At 46.1% G+C, this 21,655-nt stretch overlaps 2 protein-coding genes across 3 annotated transcripts; both read right to left on the bottom strand.

The window, feature by feature from the left end:
* Positions 1-6,908: 6,908 nt before the first annotated feature.
* On the bottom strand, positions 6,909-8,690 carry LOC123017795 (tigger transposable element-derived protein 1-like). Its single transcript, XM_044419376.1, has one exon. It carries the CDS (start codon positions 8,609-8,611, stop codon positions 6,968-6,970), a length of 1,644 nt encoding a protein of 547 aa, XP_044275311.1. The 5' UTR covers positions 8,612-8,690; the 3' UTR covers positions 6,909-6,967.
* Positions 8,551-19,707, bottom strand: LOC123017806 (zinc finger protein 780A-like). Of its 2 annotated transcripts, XM_044419394.1 has the most exons (9): positions 19,645-19,707; positions 15,587-15,758; positions 13,733-13,859; positions 12,824-12,910; positions 12,598-12,687; positions 11,027-11,140; positions 10,334-10,407; positions 9,480-9,577; positions 8,551-8,617 (listed from the first exon to the last, which is right to left on the bottom strand). In XM_044419394.1, the coding sequence occupies exons 2-9, from the start codon at positions 15,608-15,610 to the stop codon at positions 8,575-8,577; spliced, it is 657 nt and encodes a 218-aa protein (XP_044275329.1). In that variant the 5' UTR covers positions 15,611-15,758; positions 19,645-19,707; the 3' UTR covers positions 8,551-8,574. The 2 variants fall into 2 exon arrangements, with proteins under 2 accessions (XP_044275329.1, XP_044275328.1); XM_044419393.1 differs by lacking the exon at positions 8,551-8,617 and having other exon boundaries at positions 9,411-9,577.
* Positions 19,708-21,655: the final 1,948 nt, after the last annotated feature.

Here is a 21,655-nt window from a genome sequence, read left to right as displayed (position 1 = left end):
TCTATGAAGGCGTACAACATCTTCTAGAATTAACACCAAAAAATGATGTCCTTATCATCATGGGGGATTGGAAGCCAAAAGATAACTGGAATAACAGGCAAGTTTGGCCTTGGAGTACAAAATGAAGCAGGGCACAGGCTGGAAGAATTTTGTCAATAGAATACAATGGTCATAGCAAACACTCTCTTCCAACAACCCAAGAGACGACTCTACACATGGACATCACCAGACGGTCAACACAGAAATCCGATTGACTATGTGCTCTGCAGCCAAAGATGGAGAAGCTGTATACAGTCAGTAAAAACTAGACCAGGAGCTGACAGTGGCTCAGATCATGAGCTTCTCATTGCAAAATTTAGGCTTAAATTGAAGAAAGTAGGGAAAAGCACTGGGCCAATCTGGTATGACCTAAATCATATCCCTGATGAATATACAGTAGAGGTGACAAATAGATTTAAGGAATTAGATCTGATAGACAGAGTGCCTGAAGAACTATGGACAAAGGTTTGCAACATTGTACAAGAGGTAGCAACTAAAACCATCCAAAAGAAAAAGAAATGCAAGAAAGCAAAATGGCTGTCCGAGGAAGCTTTACAAATAGCTGAGGAAAGAAGGGAAGTGAAAGGCAAGGAAGAAAGAGAAAGATACACTCAATTGAATGCAGAATTCCAGAGAATAGCTAGAAGAGATAAGAATGCCTTCTTAAATGAACAGTGCAAAGAAATAAAAGAAAACAATAGAATAGGGAGGACCAGAGATCTCTTCAAGAAAATTGGAGATATGAAGGGAACATTTCATGCAAAGTTGGGCATGATAAAGGACCAAAATGGCAGGGACCTAACAGAGGCAGAAGTGATTAAGAAGAGGTGGCAAGATCACACAGAAGAACTATACAAGAAAGAGCTTAACGTCCCTGATAACTACGATGGGGTGGTCACTGACCTCAAGTCAGACATCCTGGAATGTGAAGTCAAATGGGCCTTAGGAAGTCTGAGCAACAACAAAGCTAGTGGAGGTGACAGTATTCCAGCTGAGCTTTTCAAAATCTTAAAAGAGGATGCAGTAAAAGTGCTACACTCAATATGCCAGCAAATTTGGAAAACTCAACAGTGGCCGCAGGATTGGAAAAGGTCAGTTTACATTCCACTCCCAAAGAAGGGCAATGCCAAAAAATGTTCAAACTACCACACCATTGCACTCATTTCACATGCTAGCAAAGTTATGCTCAAAATACTACAAGCTAGGCTCCAGTAGTATGTGGACCGAGAACTACCAGAAGTAGAGGCGGGATTTCGAAGAGGGAGAGGAACTAGAGATCAAATTGCCAACATACGCTGGATCATGGAGAAGGCTAGGGAGTTCCAGAAAAACATCTACTTCTGCTTCATTGACTATGCTAAAGCCTTTGATTGTATGGATCACAACAAATTGTGGCAAGTTCTTAAAGAGATGGGAGTATCTGACCATCTTGTCTCTTGAGAAACCTATATGTGGGTCAAGAAGCAACAGTGAGAACTGGACACAGAACCACTGATTGGTTCAAAATTGAGAAAGGAGTTCGGCAAGGCTATATACTGTTGCCCTGCCTATTTATCTTATATGCAGAGCACATAATGAGAAAGGCGGGCTAGATGAATCTCCAGCTGGAATTAAGATTGCTAGGAGAAATATCAACAACCTCAGATATGCAGATGATACCACTCTCATGGCAGAAAGTGAAGAGGAACTAAAGAGCCTCTTGATGCGGGTGAAGGAGGAGAGTGCAAAAGTTGGCTTGAAACTCAACATTAAGAAAACTAAGATCATGGCATCCGGTCCTCTCACTTCCTGGGGAAGAAATGGAGGTAGTGACAGATTTTATTTTCCTGGGCTCCAAGATCACCGCAGATGGGGACTGCAGCCAAGAAATTAAAAGACGCTTGCTCCTGGGGAGGAAAGCTATGGCAAATCTAGACAGCATACTAAAAAGCAGAGACATCACCCTGCCAACAAAAGTGCGTATAGTCAAGGCTATGGTTTTCCCAGTTGCAATGTATGGCTGTGAAAGTTGGACCATAGGGAAGGCTGAGCGCCGAAGGATTGAGCCCTTTGAATTGTGGTGCTGGAGGAGACTCCTGCGAGTCCCTTGGACCGCAAGGCGATCAAACCGGTCAGTCCTAGAGGAGATCAACCCTGACTGCTCTTTAGAAGGCCAGATACTGAAGATGAAACTCAAATACTTTGGCCACCTAATGAGAAGGAACAATAGATGGCAAAAGAAGAAGGGGATGGCAGAGGATGAGGTGGCTAGATGGAGTCACTGAAGCAGTCGGTGTGGGCTTGGGTGGACTCTGGGGGATGGTGGAGGACAGGAAGGCCTGGACGAATGTTGTCCATGGGGTCGCGATGGGTCGGACACGACTTCACGACTAACAACAACAACAGGTTGTGACTGAGTTGTGGAAATGGGAATGATAGGTGTTTCCAAGCAGCCATACTGAAGAGCAGCAACATGAAACCTTTACACGGGGCTGCTAGTCCTAATGGCTCTCTGCTTCCCGCAGTATTGGTGGGAGTATGGCTGTGAATGCTGGGGAACAAGCGTCGGAGGTGCTGCTGCACTTGCTCCTGCTTCACGTTTTCTCAGGGAGCTGGTTAGCCACTCTGTAAGCAGAATGCTGGACTGGATAAGCCATTGGTCTGATCTAGGGCCAGTCTTATGTTCTTAATCATTGCGGCCTCAAAATATCATGAAATCTCTCTGTTACTAGAATTGCTGTAAACAGCAATCCAATTAATTCAAAATTTATGGACTGTGGACCGTGAGTTACACAAACCCTTACCTCGGATACTGACGGCAGTTATGCTGTCCTCAGGTGCTTGGGAATTTGGATTCAATTGCTCCTCTTTAGGTCCCACCTCTATTATAACACCTGGAAACCCTGATTAAGAGAACCAAGTAAGAGAGGGAGGTCAAGTTGTCACAGGTTTTAAGAGAACACCTGATTTAGCTTCACTGGAATTGCTAGGCAGATTACTGAAAAATCACTAGCCCTGATCTTTCAAAGCAAGGTGGTTTTCTATGAAATGCAAAGTGATCAACCATTGAAAGTCTATTTCATTTATATTTATTTAAAGTATTGTTATCCTGTTTGTCAGCCAAAAACTTTTTCAGAAAAAAATTAAAAGACTGAAGAGGGATGAATAATTAAAAATAGTGATTGCATTAAAGGGACACAAACAGACACAAACTGGTTGACAATGAATTCTGGGCATCTAGCAACCCAAATTAAGGTGGGCTGGATAATATCTATAGATGGAATGCCAACTCAATGCCTTATTGCTTAGGTCAAATAATTTTGGAGGGGGACAGTGAAAAGGAGTGGGCCTGTAATATTCAAAATCAAAAGTGTTGTTAAGCTTTTGTTTATTGATGAGTAAAAACACCTGTATAAACACTAAACAACTTGATATACAGACGTCTAGAAAGTTTTGGACCACCCAGTTTCATTAACAAATTTTGAGAGCTGGGTCTGCTTAGGGTCATTGAGAACTCACCTTAAGTGAACAGGTGTTACCACCTTGGCTGAGTTCACATGTCATGAGAAGTCATGGTGATTTTTTGTTGGCCTGTCATGTTGTCAGAAGCCAATCATGATGTTTCAGTGTGATGCATTCAGTTTCCAGAAACCACAGAGAGAAACAACAGTTTTCTGAAAAGTTTCCATGCCTCACCATGATTTTTTTGTGACATCTGGACCTGCAAGCTCCATTTTAGCACTGGTAGTGAAGAAATACCATAGAGTCCCATAGAAAGAATGCCAACAGGAAAGGGTCACTCTAGGCATCTGATCTTTAGCAAAACACATCATCAGTTGCTTTGTTCCTATTGGCTGAGTGATGCACCCATCATCCTGTTTATGCTATGAAACAGGGGAAAGGTGGGTGAATACACAGAGGAAGGATCATGGCAAAAGGGTTTATTTTAATTTCACAGAAAACCCTTTAGGGGCTGGCGTGGCTAGGAAGTGTTGCAGAGATGGGCGTACACTTGGGAAGAGAACCCAACTCAAAACCTCAGCAGACCAATCAAGAAGAGGCAGCTGAAGCCAACAGGGAACAATGCCACATAGAAGTGGATTTTGCTCATGAGGACTGCTGGGGTGGTGGCAAGAGAGTGGAGATGGGGTGGGAAACACTAGAAACCATGCAACCTTCAGATCATTAGGTCCAGGCAAAAACCTGTGAGCCACAGAGACTGCAGGGCTCTTTGCTGTGATGTGTGAACTTTGTCATGTTGTTACCTAAGAATCCAAAGGTCAGTTTTGGAAAAATTACTGATATGAACTTGTAATGTTGTGGGATATATATGTTTGTAAGAAGGACAAGGGTAAGATGGAGGGGGCAATTCCTGTTCTGGATTTGTGGATTCTTTCCAGGCAAGAAGGCACAATATAAATGTAGCAGAAACATAGAAACAAATAGAGTTAGAAGAGGCCTCCTGAGCCTTGTAGTTTGACACCCAGCTCCAACTGGCTCCATTCATATAATCCCCAAAATGTGGTTGTCCAATCTTTTCTTGAACACCCTCACTGATGAGGGAAGTACTTCCTGACATCCAACCTAAAGCCTGGTTCTTTGAGCTTTACCCCATTGGAAAGTATCCTGCCCTCCATCCTGCCACTGTCACCTCCCTCCTCCAGATGACATCCCCTCACATACCTATAAGTAACTAAAAGATCCCCTTGGAGTCTCCTCTTCTCCAGGCTGAAAAGACCCAATTCCCTAATCGCTCCTCATATGTCATCCCTCCCGACCCGGCTACCATTCTTGTGACCATGCATTGAACCAATTCTATCCTAGCTATGTCTCTCCTGTAATGCGGATTCTAGAAGTGGACACTGTACTCCAGTTGTGGGCACACCAAAGTCATGTAGAGCAGTATCAACACCTCCCTAGATCTGGAAGCCACACTTCTGGCTATAAGTCCAAGGGTGGTGTTTACCTTCTCACACTGGGCTCATGTTCAGCCTGCAGACAACCAGCACCCCGAGGTCCCTTTCACAAGTGCTGCTCTCCAGCCACTTGTCCCCTAACCTGTACTTATGACACCCATTCCTATGCCCCAAGTGCAAGACCTTGCACTTATCCACAATGAACGCCATCCTGTTGTCCCCCACCCACTTCCACAGCCTGTCCAGATCCTTATGGATCGGGATCACCTCCTCCTCAGTTATAGCCACCGTCTCCACTTTGGTATCTTCTGTGAATTTAGTCAGCAGACTGCTTATCCCTTCCTCCAGGTCATTGATAAAAAGGTTGAACAGAATCAGTCCTAGAACTGAGCCCTGAAAGACTCCGCTCATCACCAGCTGCCACCCTGATGATTCCCCACTGATAGTCACCCTCTGCTTGCAGTCCATTAACCATGACCTAATTCATCGGACAGTGCATTGATCTTTCCCAAAGCTCTACAATTTCTTGATAAGCATATCATGCAACACTTTGTCAAACACTTGCTGAAATCCAGGTTAACCATATCCACCGCATCCCCTCCATCTAGCCACCTTGAGACCTTATCATAGAATTCCGCAAGGTTCGTCTGGTAGGTTCTGTTTTTATGGAATCCATGCTGCATAGCTGCCAACCTCCCTTCCCTACCTAGGGTTTCTAGAGCTTTCCCTATTATGAGCCTTTCCATCATCTTTCCCAGAATGGACATAAGGCTAACTGGCCTGTAATTCCCCATATCCCCTCTGCTACCATTTTTGAATACTGGAACCACTGACGCCACCCTCCAGTCCTCTCGAACTTCTTCCGTTTTTCATGAGGCCTCAAAAATGAAGGCCAACGGACATGAGAGTATCCCTGCCAATTCCCAAATTACCCTCAGGTGCCCAGTGCCTTTGTAACATCCAGGGTCCTGAGGAGCTCTTCAACTTCTAGGAAGGTGACTGCAATCTGTGCCCCCATAACCCCAACCTCATCTAGCCCCCCCAGGTAGATCTCCCCCAACCCACTCTGGGGAGAACACAGAAGCAAAATAATCATTTAACATCTGTGCCTGTTCCCTTACATAAGTTACCAGATCCACTTCCTCCCTTTTAAGTAGTCCCACCACCTGTCTTCCCTTCCTTTTTCTATTAACATGAAGGTAGAGGCCCTTTTTATTGCTCTTGACATATTTCACAAGTCCCAGCTCATGATCAGCCTTAACCGTACAAAGAATCCTTCTGCATCACACCGCCACCTCCTGCAAACCCTTTTGTCTACTTGCCCCAGTGCCTATCTCCTATGGAGGTTCCTCTTCCTTCTAATCCCTCTTAGCATCTCTCCTTGCTTCCACAGCGGTGTCCTCCTACACCTCCCCACTTTGCTAATCAGCAGTATCGTTAAGGCTTGCGCCTCTGAGACCTCCCTTTTTAGAGACATCCACCCCTCCTGAACTCCCTTGCCTTCCAGTACCCTCTCCCAGGAGATTTCCCCCAGCCGGCCCTTCATTTGACTGAAGCTGGCCCTCAAGAAGTCCGAACTCCTAGTACAGTAAGTCCCCTACATATGAACAAGTTCCATTCTGAGAGGGCATTCGTAAGTCCAATTTGTTCATAACTCCAACAAAGTTAGCCTAGGTACCCAACTAACAGAATCAGCTATACAAGACTGTACTGTAATAGGTTTATAATTCTTTTCATGTAAATAACCAATAAAAAGCAAACAGACACAAAAAATAAAGAAAACATTTTTAATCTTACAGTACTTTGAAAAGTACAGTAGTACAGTACAGTACAACAGCTGGCCTACTGGCATTGAATGAACAGCTAAGAAGAGTTACTGACTGGAGGAGGGAGAGGAGGTGGGAGATGGCAGAGCTGAAGAATCGTCAGCCATAGGAAATGGAGGGCAAGCTGCCATTTCACTCATGCCTGACATTGATGGCACAGGCTCTGGTTCCTTGCTAGATTCAATTCTATCTACCCTCTTGAAAAAACTATGTCTGGGTACTAGCTCTTTTTTTCTCGTCATAGATGACACGGTAGCCCTGGATTGCATTCTGAACAGCTGCTGCAACCCTCATATACCGTTCTACGTTCGGGTCCTGTGCCTCAAAAACTAACAGTGCCTCCTCAAATAAAGAAAATCCCCTTGCCATTTCCTGCATTGTGAATCTCTTCGGTTTTTCGGTTACTTCTTCTTCCTCTTGCCTCTCTTCATCCTTTCTCCGGTCCTCCAACTCCATCAGGTCTTCATTAGTAAGCTCCTCGTGTTGCACTGCAAGGAGTTCAATGAAATCATTCTCTTGCAGATCTAGCTCCAGCTTCTTGCTGAGGGTCACTAAGTCGCTGAAGACCTCTTTGGACTCCTCATCCATCTTCTCAAATCCACAAAAGTCACGAACAAACTGCGGGCAAAGGTTCTTCCAAACCCCATTCATGGTAATAGCCGTAACCTCACGCCAAGCCAAGTCAATGTTTTTTATAGCCTTGTAGATGTTATAGTCCTTCCAAAATTGTCGCAAGGTTGTTCCTGATTCGTCACTCGCCTGTACTGCCTGACGAAAAGTGTGACGTAAATAATATTTCTTGAAAGTCGCTATAACGCCCTGGTCCATAGGTTGGATGAGTGACGTAGTATTCGGTGGCAGAGGCACTACTTTGATGTTGGGATGAAAGTCATCCATGAATGGGGGGTGGCCTGGAGCACTGTCAAGCAGCAACAGAATGTTGAATGGGATGTCTTTCTCCAAGCAATATTTCTCTACCTCTGGGATGAAGTGGTGGAAAAACCAGTCCTGGAAAATGGTCTGTGTAACCCATGCTTTGGGGTAACTCCTCCACACAACAGGAAGAGAGCCCTTGGTTATGTTTTTAAGGGCTCTTGGGTTTTCTGAATGATACACTAACAGAGGCTTCAGCTTTTTATCACCAGAAGCATTGCCACCAAACAACAGAGTTAGCCTATCCTTTGTTGCTTTATAGCCTGGTGTCAACTTTTCCTCCTTACTGATGTAGCTTCGGTCTGGCATCCTCTTCCAGTACAGTTCTGTCTCATCCACATTAAAAACCTGCTCAGGTAAATAAGCACCTTCATCAATAATTTCTCGAAGCATTTCAGGAAATTCCTGGGCAGCTACTGTATCTGCACTGGCTGCCTTGCCACTTACTTTTATGTTGTGAAGGTTGGCTCTAGCCTTGAACCGATGAAACCAGCCATGGCTGGCATGAAAAGAGGCACCCTCTGATTCTTTGCCGTGTTTCTTCTTCAAGTCTTCATAAAGGGTTTTAGCTTTCTCTTGAATCAGCATTAGGCTGAGCGGGACCCGATGCTGATGCTGATCCTGCATCCACACACTGAGATGCTTCTCCATCTCCTCCATCACCTTTCCACGCTTCTTTGATATTATTGTCGATAGCATCGGCACAGCAGACTTCACATGTTCCATGATCTTGTCCTTGTTCTTTAGAATTGTGCTGATGGTTGAACGATTCATGTTATAAGAACGAGCGACATCGATCATCTTTTCGCCTCGCTCCACTCTCTCAATTATTTTCACTTTTGTTTCCATCGTTATCGCCTGGCGCTTCTTAGCAGAACCAGCTACATCACCACTGCCTTTATGCTTGCTTCTGGACATCCTGGGCTTGAAATAAAGATACTGTACTACTGTACCCTATACAGTACTGTACAGTAAAGTACACAAAAGCACAACCACTTGTAAAGGAAGCATGGATGTGACAATATATGCCAGACACGTGAACTAACTTAGGTGACTGGACATGCGAACGCACGTTCGCATCTTTGAAAGTTCATACGTAGCGGACTTGTCCCACCGCTAATCCCCATTCCCCTGATCTCAAAGCCTAGGATGGAATGGTCACTCCCATCCAGAGCTCCCCCAATCTGCACATCATTCACCAGATCCTCCCTGTTGGCCAGAACCAAGTCTAGGATGTTCCCCCCTCCCCGCTTGTTGCCTCTAGGACCTCCAGGTGAAAAACCCTTCCCCATAGCTTCTAGGAAGTGATGGGACCTAGCAGTGGCCATCTTGCAACTAATATCGAGGAAGCCGAAGTCTTCCATTATGCATCCTGTCCCTTGCCAGATGTCCATTGATGAGGAACCAGTTGCTGTGGACAAGGAACCTGAAGTGTTCCTTCTGGCACCCGACCCTCAGTCATTCATCTCTCCCTGGGCAGCCCATGTCCACAGACAGGCAAGAGCGAGGAAAAGGCCACCTGAATCTTCAGGTCCTTGAGTCTCTTGCCCAGAGCTTCAAAGTCCCAAGTGGTCCCACCCAACCCCTGCCTGGCTGTGCCGTTGGTCCCCACGTGGATCACCAGAAGCGACTGATGACTCCCGAGGGAAGAGGACGCACTAGTCTGTCCGCCACATGCCAGATGCATGCGCCCAGCAGACCTCCCTTGCCCCTACACTGCCACCTTGGTACCCCTTAGAGTCCCCTACCTTCCTCTCGCCTGTCCAGTAGAGATTGGGAGCCATACCTTGACCCCAGATCTACAACAGCAGCCTCCTGTCCACAACTGACCTCAGGCCAGGCTTCTCGAACAGTCCAGTCCCCCAAGGAACCTGCAGCCCCTGTCTGTTCAAGCGGAGAAAATATTTCTCAGCTTCAAATCAGTGCCTGGAGATGGAGGGCATGGTGCCAGCCTCCGCCTCCTGAGGGTGACATGCCTCTACCTCTCCCCAGCTGATTCCCTGGTGGCCCCTTCCTCTTCATTCTGCCTGGAAAGGGGCTGCTGCTGGTTGGCCTGGAGGACCTCCTGGGCAAAGTCCAGGAACTGTTCCCCCTCTCTTATCTCCCTGGGGGAGGTGATGGCGTTCTCCAGACCCTTCACCTTTTCCTCCAGAAAGGACACCAGCTTGGACACCAGCTTGCACTTAGTGCAAGCATATCCCACCTCCTCCTGTGGGGAGGAAGACAAACATTGCACAGGAGTTGTGGGGAACCATCACGCCTACCACTCCTGCCATAGCTATCTCCTGGCCTCAGATAGGCCACCCTGCAGAAAGCCTAGTTTCTACTTGTCCTCTGCACCCTTCTCTTGCCTGCAGTATGCTACCCTTGCCTGAAACTGAGAACCACACTTCCTTGGTGAAGACAAAGTTTCTGGGGAAGGGAGTCCCTGGGCAATCTGGACCACAACCAAGGGATGATGGCCTCATCATGTCACCAAGTGGTGCCATGTCTGCAGGTGCCACCAACGGCTGAGTACAACTTCATAAGCCTCAGAGGCTGCTGGCCCCACCCCCTCTGCTTCCTTCTGGGCCTCTCTAGCCCCGCCTCCCTTCCTCTCCACTCCTCCTGCCCCCCACCATCCTCTGCCCAAGCTCCTACCTTGCCTTCGCAAGTTCTCTGGCCACTCTCTCCGCACTTCCCCGGCCTCTGCTGCTCCACTGCTGCCGCCGCCACTGCCGAGATCCAAAAGGGCAGTTTCTTGTTTATAATAAATAAACAAGAAGCTGCTCGTATTTATTTATCTTCATCCTTCAAAATGTGTTCTTTGAAATGAAATTATCACTGTGTGGGTCGATCTATCTACCTTCTCCTTTCACTGAGTAGAAATCCCGGGAAGGTGCAGGGGAGAGAGCCAGTGCTCCCTAGCACGTGAAGGTGCAGTGCGTCTCGGTGGACAATCGCCCTGCCAGTGTCCGGCACTTTCCAAGCCAGAGCTCTCTGGACAAAACCGTAGCCAGGCCAGGCACTGTGTGGCCTGCTTCCAAAGCTCATGTGTGCCATAAGAGCTCCTGCTCCCAGGTTCACACGACTGCTTAAGGGTGAAAAGTGCAGTGCAGAAATGCTGTTAAATTTCAGGGAGGACCCTTGTAGCTCAGGGGCTGGGCACTGACTTCACATACCGAAGGCCCCGGGTTTGAACCATGGCCTTTTCAGCTAAAAGGATTATGTCAGAGCTCGTAGTCCACACAGGGGATACCGGAGCTGGAGGGACAAAGAGTCTGACCACATACAGCAGGTCCCTGTGAACGGGCCATGACTGTGAACTCCAAACTAGTTGAATTGCTCCCTCACCTGGCTGGCCATCGGCCATGTCTGAGCCTTCCTCAGGTCCTTGGTAGCCCAGGACCAATTCCTTCCTCCAAGGCTCCTCTTCCTGCTCCTGCTTCATTACACTGTCCGGGAATCCTGAACCCAAAGAAAGAGGCATGTGGAGTGACCAGCAGGGCCGCCATGTTTCATCAACTAACAGGCTGGAGCAGTCTATCTTAGAACATTTGTGTTGGCAAAAAACCCCAAACCAAACCAAAACAAAACCCTTTCCCCAATTTAATCACTGAGGCATTTTATGAAAAATGAATTATTCTGAATGCAAATGCTTACAAAAACTGCAGGACTTGAAGTAGTGAGGGGCACAAGCCTCCTGATGCTGGACTTCCAGCAGAGTGCCAGGAAGGGCTTCCAAGCTCAGCATTAGGGGGCTCACGGTTCACCACTCCAGGTTCCCCATGCCATGTCCTTATTTCAGCAAGTTCCCACGGAGAAGTGAAGGGTGGTGGGACAGATGGCCTCCCAGGGATTCAGGGCTCCAGCCCTAATGAGCTGCCCCTTACCCCTACCTCTGGATAGCTGAAGCTACCATATTTGCAGCAAGAGATGAAAGGCTTTGTTCATATGTAAAGACAAGCCATCAGTTTTGGATTGTCACACATAAGCAGGCATGCTGCCTCTCATGTCCCCACATTTCCTGCTTAACCGTACAAACTCGAATAGGCTCCTTCCTAGGTTATAGAATATGACACCCAACTTGGATCACTTAGTTATTTAGAGTCTAAACAACCCAAGAAGAAACCATGTATTAACCACTGGGTTGTTTAGCCTGGAAACAACCCAGTGGTCTGGATTCAGGCATCACGCTCCACAACCTACGAAAGATCCATAGGTTCTTTCATAGGTGGCTTGTGGAATAAGAGCAGAAAAGGGGGGCATGCAGGAGAGCTCATCTGCTTCTAAAGCAATGGCTTGTTGTCACATGCAAATCAGGTCTAAGAGTCTGGCAGCAGCTTGAAAATTAACCTATTTATTATGGCTGAAGCTTTCGGGGACTGGAGTCTACTTCATCAAAGCCATGAAGTGATAGCAAAGGTAACACTGCATGCAACAAAGGGACTCTAGTCCATGAAAGCTCAAGCCATATGAAACACACTAAACTTTAAAGCTGCCACATCTTCATTGTTTGTTGCCTCTGTTGGCTGGGATATCTACATAACTGTAGAATACAGGTGGGCAACTTGTGGCCCTCCAGATGTTTTGGCCCACAACTCCTCATCAGTCCTGCCAGTTTAGCCAATGGTGAGCAGTGTTGGAAGTTGTAGACTGAAACATCTGAACAGCCATAGCTTGCCCACCCCAGTAGAGAGAGAGAAAGTGTGTGTGGACGCCAAGGAAGTGAAATGTGAAAAATGCAGACTGATAACTACATGCAATTTAAGATGTGTAAAACTGAGTGATCGTTCACAAATCAATGCTTGTGATATTGGCCCTGATCAGACAACAGTAACACCCATTAGTACGGTAATAATATTATTAACAACATCAACAAATTAACAACAGGCAGATGAACACTTGTATAGCCCATGCCTCACCTGAGATTATACCTGGGAAAATCTCAGACCCTTCCTGAGAAAGACCCCATGGCTCTTCTTTTTCCAACTTTATTATCACATCAGGAAACCCTGAACAGAAGAAAGCAGGATTAAGAGGGATGGACTGACCCACTGGCCCAGGAAAGGCCCACATAAAATTCTGTGCATCTATAAAAGGCTGAATGCAAATACCTAATTCTTACAAGTTGGATTTTGGTTCCCTCACCTGTGTTGTATTCCAAGATTTTCTGACCCCGAAGCCATGGGTCTTGCTCGAGCCAGGAAATCAAATCAGGTTTGATGAGGGGGAGCCCTGCTCAAGAATTAAAAACAAACAAACAGTATTCAGGTTTAAGGTAGATTTTGAAGCATGGAGCTCTGTATTATTGAGACAAATCTTTGGTATGACCACTCTTGGAAAACCATGCGCAGATTTGGTCGCTGCCCCAAGAAAAACAATATTCATGCAGTTAAACCTATTATTTAGGACAGAGAAAAGAAAGTATTTCTTTATGCAAGACATCATTAATAGAATTCATCACCACATGATATGGGGTGGCCTCTAGCACAAATACCTTTAAAACAGGACCAAACCATTTCATGGGACATTTCCATCAGGTCCCCAAATCACGCAGGTACAGTATAAGTCTGAAAACCAGTCACTCCAGAACATCTCTCTCCAACCAGTACCCCTCCCATTGTTGGACTACAGTTCCCACCATCCCTACTCAGCATGGCCAGTGGGTGATGGGAATTGCAGTCAATGCATCTGGAGGGCATCAACCTGGGGAAGAGGACTGTCAGGCAACATTATTGCCTTTAAACTTTGCCTGTGGGCTTTCTGGAGATAACTGGCTATATGTTTAAGAAACAAAATGCCAGACTAGGTGGAACCCTGCATGATTCTGCAAATGTTGATCCATCATCAGAAATGCCTAAGATTTGGAAAGCTGGGAAGGGAAGTGCAAGTCACAGAGGTCTGGAGAAAACAAGTTTTTTATTTCAAAGCCATCTCTTTCCCAAGGAACAACCTCCACTTCTTCCAAAGACTCCCTTGCAGCAAACTTTAAACACTAAGAGTCACAATTATGACCCTCACCATTTCTGTCAAAAGAGTGGGAAAAGAGATCCTTACCCAAGGAGGCCATGTTATCATAATTCTCTTGCATGACTTCCCAATATAAAGCTCTTTGATTCAAATTCAGCAGAGCCCACTGCCCCTCCGTGAAATATAGGGCCACATCCTCAAAAGTCAGGAGGTCCTGAAAGAAGCGAAAGAGTTTGTCCCAAGCCCTCAAGGTTTTTTGCATAACAGATCCACTTTGCATGATCATGGCTACCCACTGTGGCTTATTGAAGCCACGAAGTCACACGGCTGCCATCCTGCCTCTTCAAGTCCCAACAGCAGCTCCTTGTGTTGGCTGAACCCAGGCAGCCTTGCTTGTTGGAGGAAGAAAACACCTTCCAATAACGCACAGCCTGTTGTTTCTCGCTCCAACAAGCCACATTGCCTGGGTCTGGATGACACGACAAACCACGGCAACCCCGCCCCAAGGTGGGAATACTCCACATGGATGCTGGCCTATGCTAGAACCCACTGATGCTTAAATAAGCCATGTCGGGCTGCCATTATCATGCAAACAATTCTATTACGCCATTATTGCACTTTTATCATCTGTTTTTATGAACTGCATCAATCACCCAGACAGCTTCGGCTGGAAGGCAGTACAGCAATGAAATAAATAAGCCCTCTACCAATCCTAAGTTAATATTATTAATGACAGCAGCAGGAGAGCAGCCTTAGCAGAGACGTAAACTGGGGGCTTTAAGTGAGGTTCAACAGATGAGCAGCAAAGAACATGCTTTGCATGCAAACAAGTGAAGGGTCAGTCCTTGGTAGCTCCAGGTAAAAGGGGCTGGTGGCAGATTTTGGGAAATCTACTCCCTGCTGGAAACCCTTAGATGCTGCCACTCAGAGTAGACACTATTGAACGGGATGGATGCTCTGTCTGACCTGGTATAAACCAGTTTCCTATTAAGTCCCAATGAATTCCAGGTTCATTGTTTCTGCACTTAACCTCAGTTTCCCAAAAGCAAGCAGTGCCTTCCTCAGTTTCTGGTGCTCTGGGAGCAATGCCAACATCTAGTCCTAGAAAGCCATTAGATTTCCCAGCTTTCACCTACGAGATCATTTGGGACTCCCCACTTCCCTTCATAAACCCTCTTCCTTCCTGAACCATCAGACAGACCAAGACTGAGTTTCATGTGAACTCCTCAACAGTTGCTGGGTCCCACCCAGCATTGCTCTTGCTGAGGCCAAATTTGCAGTTACAGCCTGAAAAAAAAGTTGCACACATAATTGGCGATTTTTTTTCCTGCTTGATTGTTTGTATTCAGAAGCCTCCTATGTGTGAGATGATGCTTGCAAACAATGTGCTTTTTCTGCAAAGAAATCATTTTTTTGCTGCAAATGCGAGGCCACAATTTTAGTAGTGCCTGCATGGGGAGAATGCTGCCCTCAAAGGCAGACCAAGGGCCAGGAACATGGAACATACCCTATATAGAGACCTCTCTTATTATCTTCTCTATTCTTTCTCCACATTCCTCCAAAAAGAATGGTGTGAATTTCTTTTAAATCTGAAAGTATCTTAGCTGGTCCAGCAAGACCAGCTGGACAGAGCATCCAACAGAACACAGATGTGGATGCCCTGCACACTTAAAACACAACACCAAAAACAAAAATCCCTCCATTCAGGGCTGAACCTCAGAGGCAGCTCATTTTGCATGTCATGAAACAGTAGCAAATTGTTAATTCTTTAAGTTGTTGTTGTTGTTAGATTTTTACTCCTAGTGAGGGACAGAGATGAACTTTTATGCCTCTGGTGACAAAATAAATCGCCTGGCCTGGGGTGTTTTGCACCCTGGTTGCGATTGATACACCATCTTGGGCAGCATGTATCTTAGGCTGGTCATGATGCCATCCCCATACCTGAGACAACTCTGTTGCAGCCATTTTAATTTTCCAAGGAACTGGCCATCCAGTGGCGATCCTGAATGTTATTCCACAGCCTTTGAAGAAGGAAGGATGGCTGGGATGACGTTAAACAGAGCTTCCGCCAGCACCGTGTTCTCCACCCAGGGAAAGGAAGATCATTTGCAATCTGAAATGGGCAATGAGAAAGCAAGAATGAGGCATGTGAATAAAATGACAATGTTCATAATCTAGGGGGAAAGAACCGTATGATGAAACTCAACTCTTCTCGTCTGTGCAAAACAGAGAAGGCATACGTTGAACTAATTCCTTTCCAAAGCTGCTTCTCTAGAGTTAGAAGCAAGCACTTTAAACTGTGTTGCTGGCTGAGGCGTGTGTAAGAGCAATCCAAAAAACCCCATATAAACTCATAATTTATATAGTTAATTAACATCCAGTCCCTAAAACAGCAGCCCCTAAAACTGCCAACACTAAATATACATTAGATTGGTAAGAAGAGCTGGTCATGGGCTATCATGTTTTCAGGCTTCCGGAAAGTGGTGAAAAAGTGGGAGAGGTCATTCTGCCATTAAACACGAGCATCTGTATTAACATCTAAAGCCAGCACCTTGGATTGTATGAAGTAATAAACATGACTGGAGTGCTCCTAAGCATGTGCAGAGTATCTCTTTCCATTCAATAAACATGATCAGGTTCAACAGAGCCAGGATTAGTGAAGAAGTCTTCTGGACTAGTGGTAGTGGGGATGTAGTCTCTGTATAGGCTTAAGGCCCAGTCCCTCTCACTTCAGAAACAAAGCTGTGACCCTGCAGTTTGGGATCATTCTCCCACATTTCTGCCACCCTTGCAGTTGTTTTTATTACCTGCTAACTATCAAAGAGTTATCATTTGTTCATAATACCTATGGACAGCCAGTTTTTTGCAAGCACAGTCCTATCTATTGATCAATCGGTCGATTGCTCTCTGAAACACTTTAACACCACCCTTGGTCAAAACTGATTCTGGGGCAGTTCACAAAGTTTTTTAAAACACACACAAAGAGCCATAAAAGATATTATGGCTACAATTAGTCCTCCTCTTTTTGTGAGGAGAGCATTAAGAGCGTAACAGCTATGCTGGGTCAGACAGAGTTCCATTTAGTTCAGCTTTGTTCACACAGTGGCCACTCCAGTGTCCATGGGAAGCCCACAAGTAAGACATGTGTACAGCAGCACCCTTTCACCCATGCTCCCCAGCAACTGGCATGCATAGACATATGTGTGGTGTAGTGGTTAAGAGCACAGGTTCTAGTCCCCGCTCAGCCATGGAGCCAACTGGGTGACCCTGGGCTCAGACTCACAGCCCAACCTACCTCACAGGGCTGTTGTTGTGGGGATAAGATTGAGAGCAGGAGGAGGAGAATGACATTAGCCACTTTGAGTTTGTTATAAGAAAAAAGTGGGATATAAATCTAATAAATAAATATTGACTCTGATCCTGGAGATAGCATAGAACCATTAGGACTAGTAGTCTTGGGTAGCCTTCTCCTCCAGGAATTTGCCCAGTCCCCCTTTAAAGCTGTTGAAACTGGTGGCCATCTCTGCATCACATGGAAGTAAATCCCATTAAGGAAACTGTGCAATGTGAGAATAAGTCTTTCCTGTTACTAGTCCTGAATCTCCCACCAATCATTGGGTTCTAATATGACAAGAGAAGGAGAAAAATGACTCCTTACCCACATTTCCACTCTATGCATAACTTTGTACATGTCTACCATCACTCCTCTCGCTCACATTTTGAAATGTGTATATTGATTATGTGTTCTGCCTTTATCTTCAAAATCTGTGCTGAAATTTATTTATTTATGAGCAAGGCTTTGGGATGCACCCAGAGCCACACAAACAGGCTAAAAAATTTTTTAAAGCATGCTGAATTTCAGGGCCAGAGATGAGGGCAACTGATCAGCATGGGGTGGGTGGTGAGGTATTTTTACTGCTTCCTCCCTTTGCCCTATGGTTAATTGAAAGGATGGAAACAGACATTGATTCTGTTTTCATCCTGTTCCAGAATAGATTGGCACCTGGCTCCCTACCCCTCCTGTTTTTTTGTTTAGCTGGGAGCCTGGCATGATGCAAACTAAAGTGCTGGCCTCCAGCACCATCTTCATTTCTGAGAATGTTTTAGGCCTTCCATGAGCCCTAGGGACATTTTTAGACGATAAAAAATCTTGAGTAGATGCGTACTTGGGAGCCCAGGGAAGTTGTAGGGAACATGAGGGACAGGAGGGCTAACAGAGAGGTGTTTTGCCTACAGTGTGCATTTCTTTGAGTATTACTTGTTTGTCTTCTGTGAAATGGCTATTTGGGCAGAAAATCTATAATTCAAACAATGGCTTCCTGTTTTGATGCTTAGCCTCTTAAGCAAGGGTTTTTGTTTTTGTTTTGTTTTTTTGGTTGGTTGGTTTGTTTCACCTGTTTGCCTTCTTTGAAATTGGCATGTTGCCATGGGTGATGCCCACCATGGTGGCCATTTTGTGAAGGGGAAGCCCCTTCATGGCAGCCATTTTATGAGCACACTCACAATTCCAAATATGCACACCCACCTCTAAGCTCAGGTCTAAGTCAGCATCTGCTGTCCCAAGGCTGCTGCATCCAGGGGGGGCTGTCCTTTGTTGTCTGTTCTGTGCCCGCACTACTTTTCTTCTTCTAGCTACTCTTATAATTTCCTGCAATGCTCCTAATATAGCTTTGCTTAGGGGAAATATAGGAAACACAGAGAGCAGTTGCTCAGAAAGCCTGGCAGAGCGTAACAGAATGGCTTTCGGCAACTCCTAAATTTAAGGACTAGTGGCAAGGGCCCTCAAGGTGGAGCAGGGCTGTATAAAATGTCCATTATTCTGGGTATGGCTGCTCACAAAACACTGATTTCCTAGAAGGCAGGTTGGTAAGACTAAAAGAAAAGTTGTGCAGAAAGTGTAGAAAGAGGTGGGATCTGACACAAAACACAAACACATTGTTTAAAACTCAGTGATAGTGCTGGAAGGCACCTTTTTGCTTGCAGGATGGCAGCCAGTCAGTTTTTTTAATTAAAAAAAAACATGTAAATAGAATAAAAAATGAGTGGGGTGGGGAGCCTGGCAAGCCAAAAAGGGTGTCTGAGAACATTCTGGTGTCCACAGACACCACTTTGGAAACCTCAGACCCTTTAAGGCAGGTTGGACAACTTGTGGCCTCCCAGATGTGTTGGTCTGATAGGAGTGGTAGTCCACAATATCTAGAAGCCACAAATTGCTCATTGGTTGTTTTGGACAGCACCTTCCATCAGCCCCAGACAGAAGGGCCAGTGAGTAGGGATTGTGGGAGATCGTGTCCAAGGCATCTGGAATCTTTCTTTAAAGGTTTCTAGCATCCTGGATGGGGGACCCTCCAGGCCAATACAGGCTGTCAGGCAGTTCATTCTCTCTCTCTCTCTCTCTCTCTCTCTCTCTCTCTCTCTCTCTCTCTCTCTCTCTCTCTCACACACACACACACACACACACACACACACACACACACACACACACACGTTTCCCTCCATGGCTTTAAACTGAGGCCCAACAGTGCTCAAAAAATTCAGGGAAACTGCGGGATGGGGGAGAGGGAGATACAACAAGGTAGCACATCGAGCCCCTTCCTTTTGAACCGATCCCGGCTTTGATCCCGTTTCATTGATCTGGGCCGATGGACAGGCCCCGCAAGAGAGTTAAAGGCAGTTTGTAGGAGATGGACTGCTGTTCCTGACGAGCACACGCAACCCAATTCACACACCTCGTTCACCTCTGATAAAGAGATCATGCAGACTTTCGAAGAAATACCTGCAGCACCTGTTTACCTAGAGGCGCCCAGTGGCTGTAACCTCCGTTTCTCCTTATCCTTACCAGCAGACACCCTGCTCATTTGCACCTCTGCCCAAGCATCGCTCGGATATCCCCCCCCTCCTCCCCATAACCACCTCTCCCCTTCTGGTTCTTTTTGCTGGACCTTTGTTTTCTACCCAAATCTTTGCACCATGAATCCTTACTCGGCCTCCTCTTTTACCTTCCCAACTTCCAGCAGCCGATGCTTTCTTTTTGTTTCGATTCGAGACAGGTTGATATTTTAGAAGTGTCCCCGTTTTAGGTTGCACCGCTTTTCTTTTCTTTTCTTTTTTTCCTTTCTTTCTTGCCCTTCTTTTTTTTTTTTTTTTTTTTTTTTTTTTTTGTGGCAAACTAGTTTTCCACTTCCCATCATGTGACTGAAGCTAAACCAGACTCCTGGCAAGAGGAGCGCAAACCAGCTAGTCCGCTGCCTGAGCGCATGGATGGAACCGTGTGTACGCGGCTATTTGCAGGGGTGCGGGTACTGTAGCTCTTTATGAATGGCTTCGAACCGCCCAGCGAGCCTCGGCTACTGGGAGGTCTAGAAATGCAATAAAGATATTATTATTAAAGTCAGGATTTACTAGGAAGGAAAGTCCTTCGCAAACCCTGTGCAGGTTTTCCTTCTTCCCTATTGTTAAGGTGTGCTTGGATTTCCAAGTTGGCCTAGGTAGGAAGCTGACTATTCTTGCTATTTCTTTATTTAAAATTCTTATACCCTGCAGTTCCTTCAGAAGGAGCATAGAGTGGTTTGCTGCATTAATGAAGCACATGCTATAAAGCATATTGTTAATTAACTCTAGCCTTTCCCAGCCTGATGCCCTTCAGCAGTGTGGGATTATAAATCCCATCATCCCTATCCCTGGCCTGGTGGCTTGTGGATGATTGGAACTGTAATCCAACACTTTTGGAAGGTGCCACACTGGGGAAGGTTGATTTATGTAGTCCCATCCGAGTGCTTTACAGAGCAAAAGAGTACAAGTCGGTGCCCTGAGGGATTCACAACTCAACTTCGATTGAGTTCACATACCTTGTTCACATACACATACCTTGCCTTGGCTCAGTGACGGGCAACCATATTACATGGCAAAGATTCCATGAGCATCTCCAGTGAAGAGTCCAGGATAGTGGAGCAGTCGCTTCTCAGCCTGGCACCCCTAAAGCATCCCCCTCAGTCTGACACCTTCCTGATGTTTTGGACTACAAATCCCATCAACCTCTACCAGCATGTCTAATGGCTAGCCATGATGGCATTTAGTTCAAAACATCTGGAAAGTTACAGATTGGGGAAGGCTTAGAGCAGGCTGACTCAAGGGAGGGCCAGGCCACTGTTAGGCAGACAAATAAGGCCAGTTCACATGATCGCATCAGGAGGAATAAGACACGGTGCCTTGCTAATCTGCCATGCATGCCGGCTGATTTCTCTTATCATATTTGTCAGTGTGGCTTGTTATATCATCCAAACCTAGGGCTTATTTGGGAGGGGTGGAAGGGCAGCAGCACTTAAATAACTGCGGGGCATCCCATGATCCTTGCAAACCAGGTCAAAGTTGGACCACAGTATATGCTAATGCTGCTTCATTGGCTCCTAGAACAGCGGGGGGTGGGGTGGAATAGAAGCAGATGTAAACAGAAAAGATATGCATTTATTTCAGTAAATGCTGCACATACATAGCCTTACAGTAAGGCAATGCAACACAGGAGTTGTGCAAAATTCTTCCATTTAAAACATGGGTCCTCAAACTACAGCCCACGGGATGGATCTGGCTCACTAATGGCCATCCATCCAGCCCACGCCCCAGTTCGCTGCAGGGGCTGGTGGCTTGCTCACTCGGAGATGCTTTTGGACTCACTGCGAGATCTCCGAACAAGCGAGCCACCTCACCGGCTCACTTGGACCAGGAAGGAAGGAGGCTGGGACACCGCCAGGATAAGTTGTGTCCTGGCAGACCCAGGCTCTTCTCCTCCATACCCGAACATCCTCTTCACCCCTTCTCCAAAGTTGCTCTTACAACCTTGAAGATGCAGCTGGTACAGTTCTTTCAGTGCTGCTTGCAAGTGCAAGGGAAGAAAAGAGCCTCCGGTCAACAGTTGGAGTTGTTTTCTGACCTTGGCCCTGGGCCTCTGAGGAATCCAGGGTCCTCTGAATGCTGTCTAGGGGCCACAGGATTTTTTTTTTAAAATTATGTATT

This window comes from Varanus komodoensis, unplaced genomic scaffold (assembly GCF_004798865.1).
Source record: "Varanus komodoensis strain SLA01 unplaced genomic scaffold, ASM479886v1 scaffold102, whole genome shotgun sequence".
Taxonomy (NCBI): Eukaryota; Metazoa; Chordata; class Lepidosauria; order Squamata; family Varanidae; genus Varanus; species Varanus komodoensis.
This window is presented reverse-complemented; position numbering and strand designations above follow the sequence as displayed.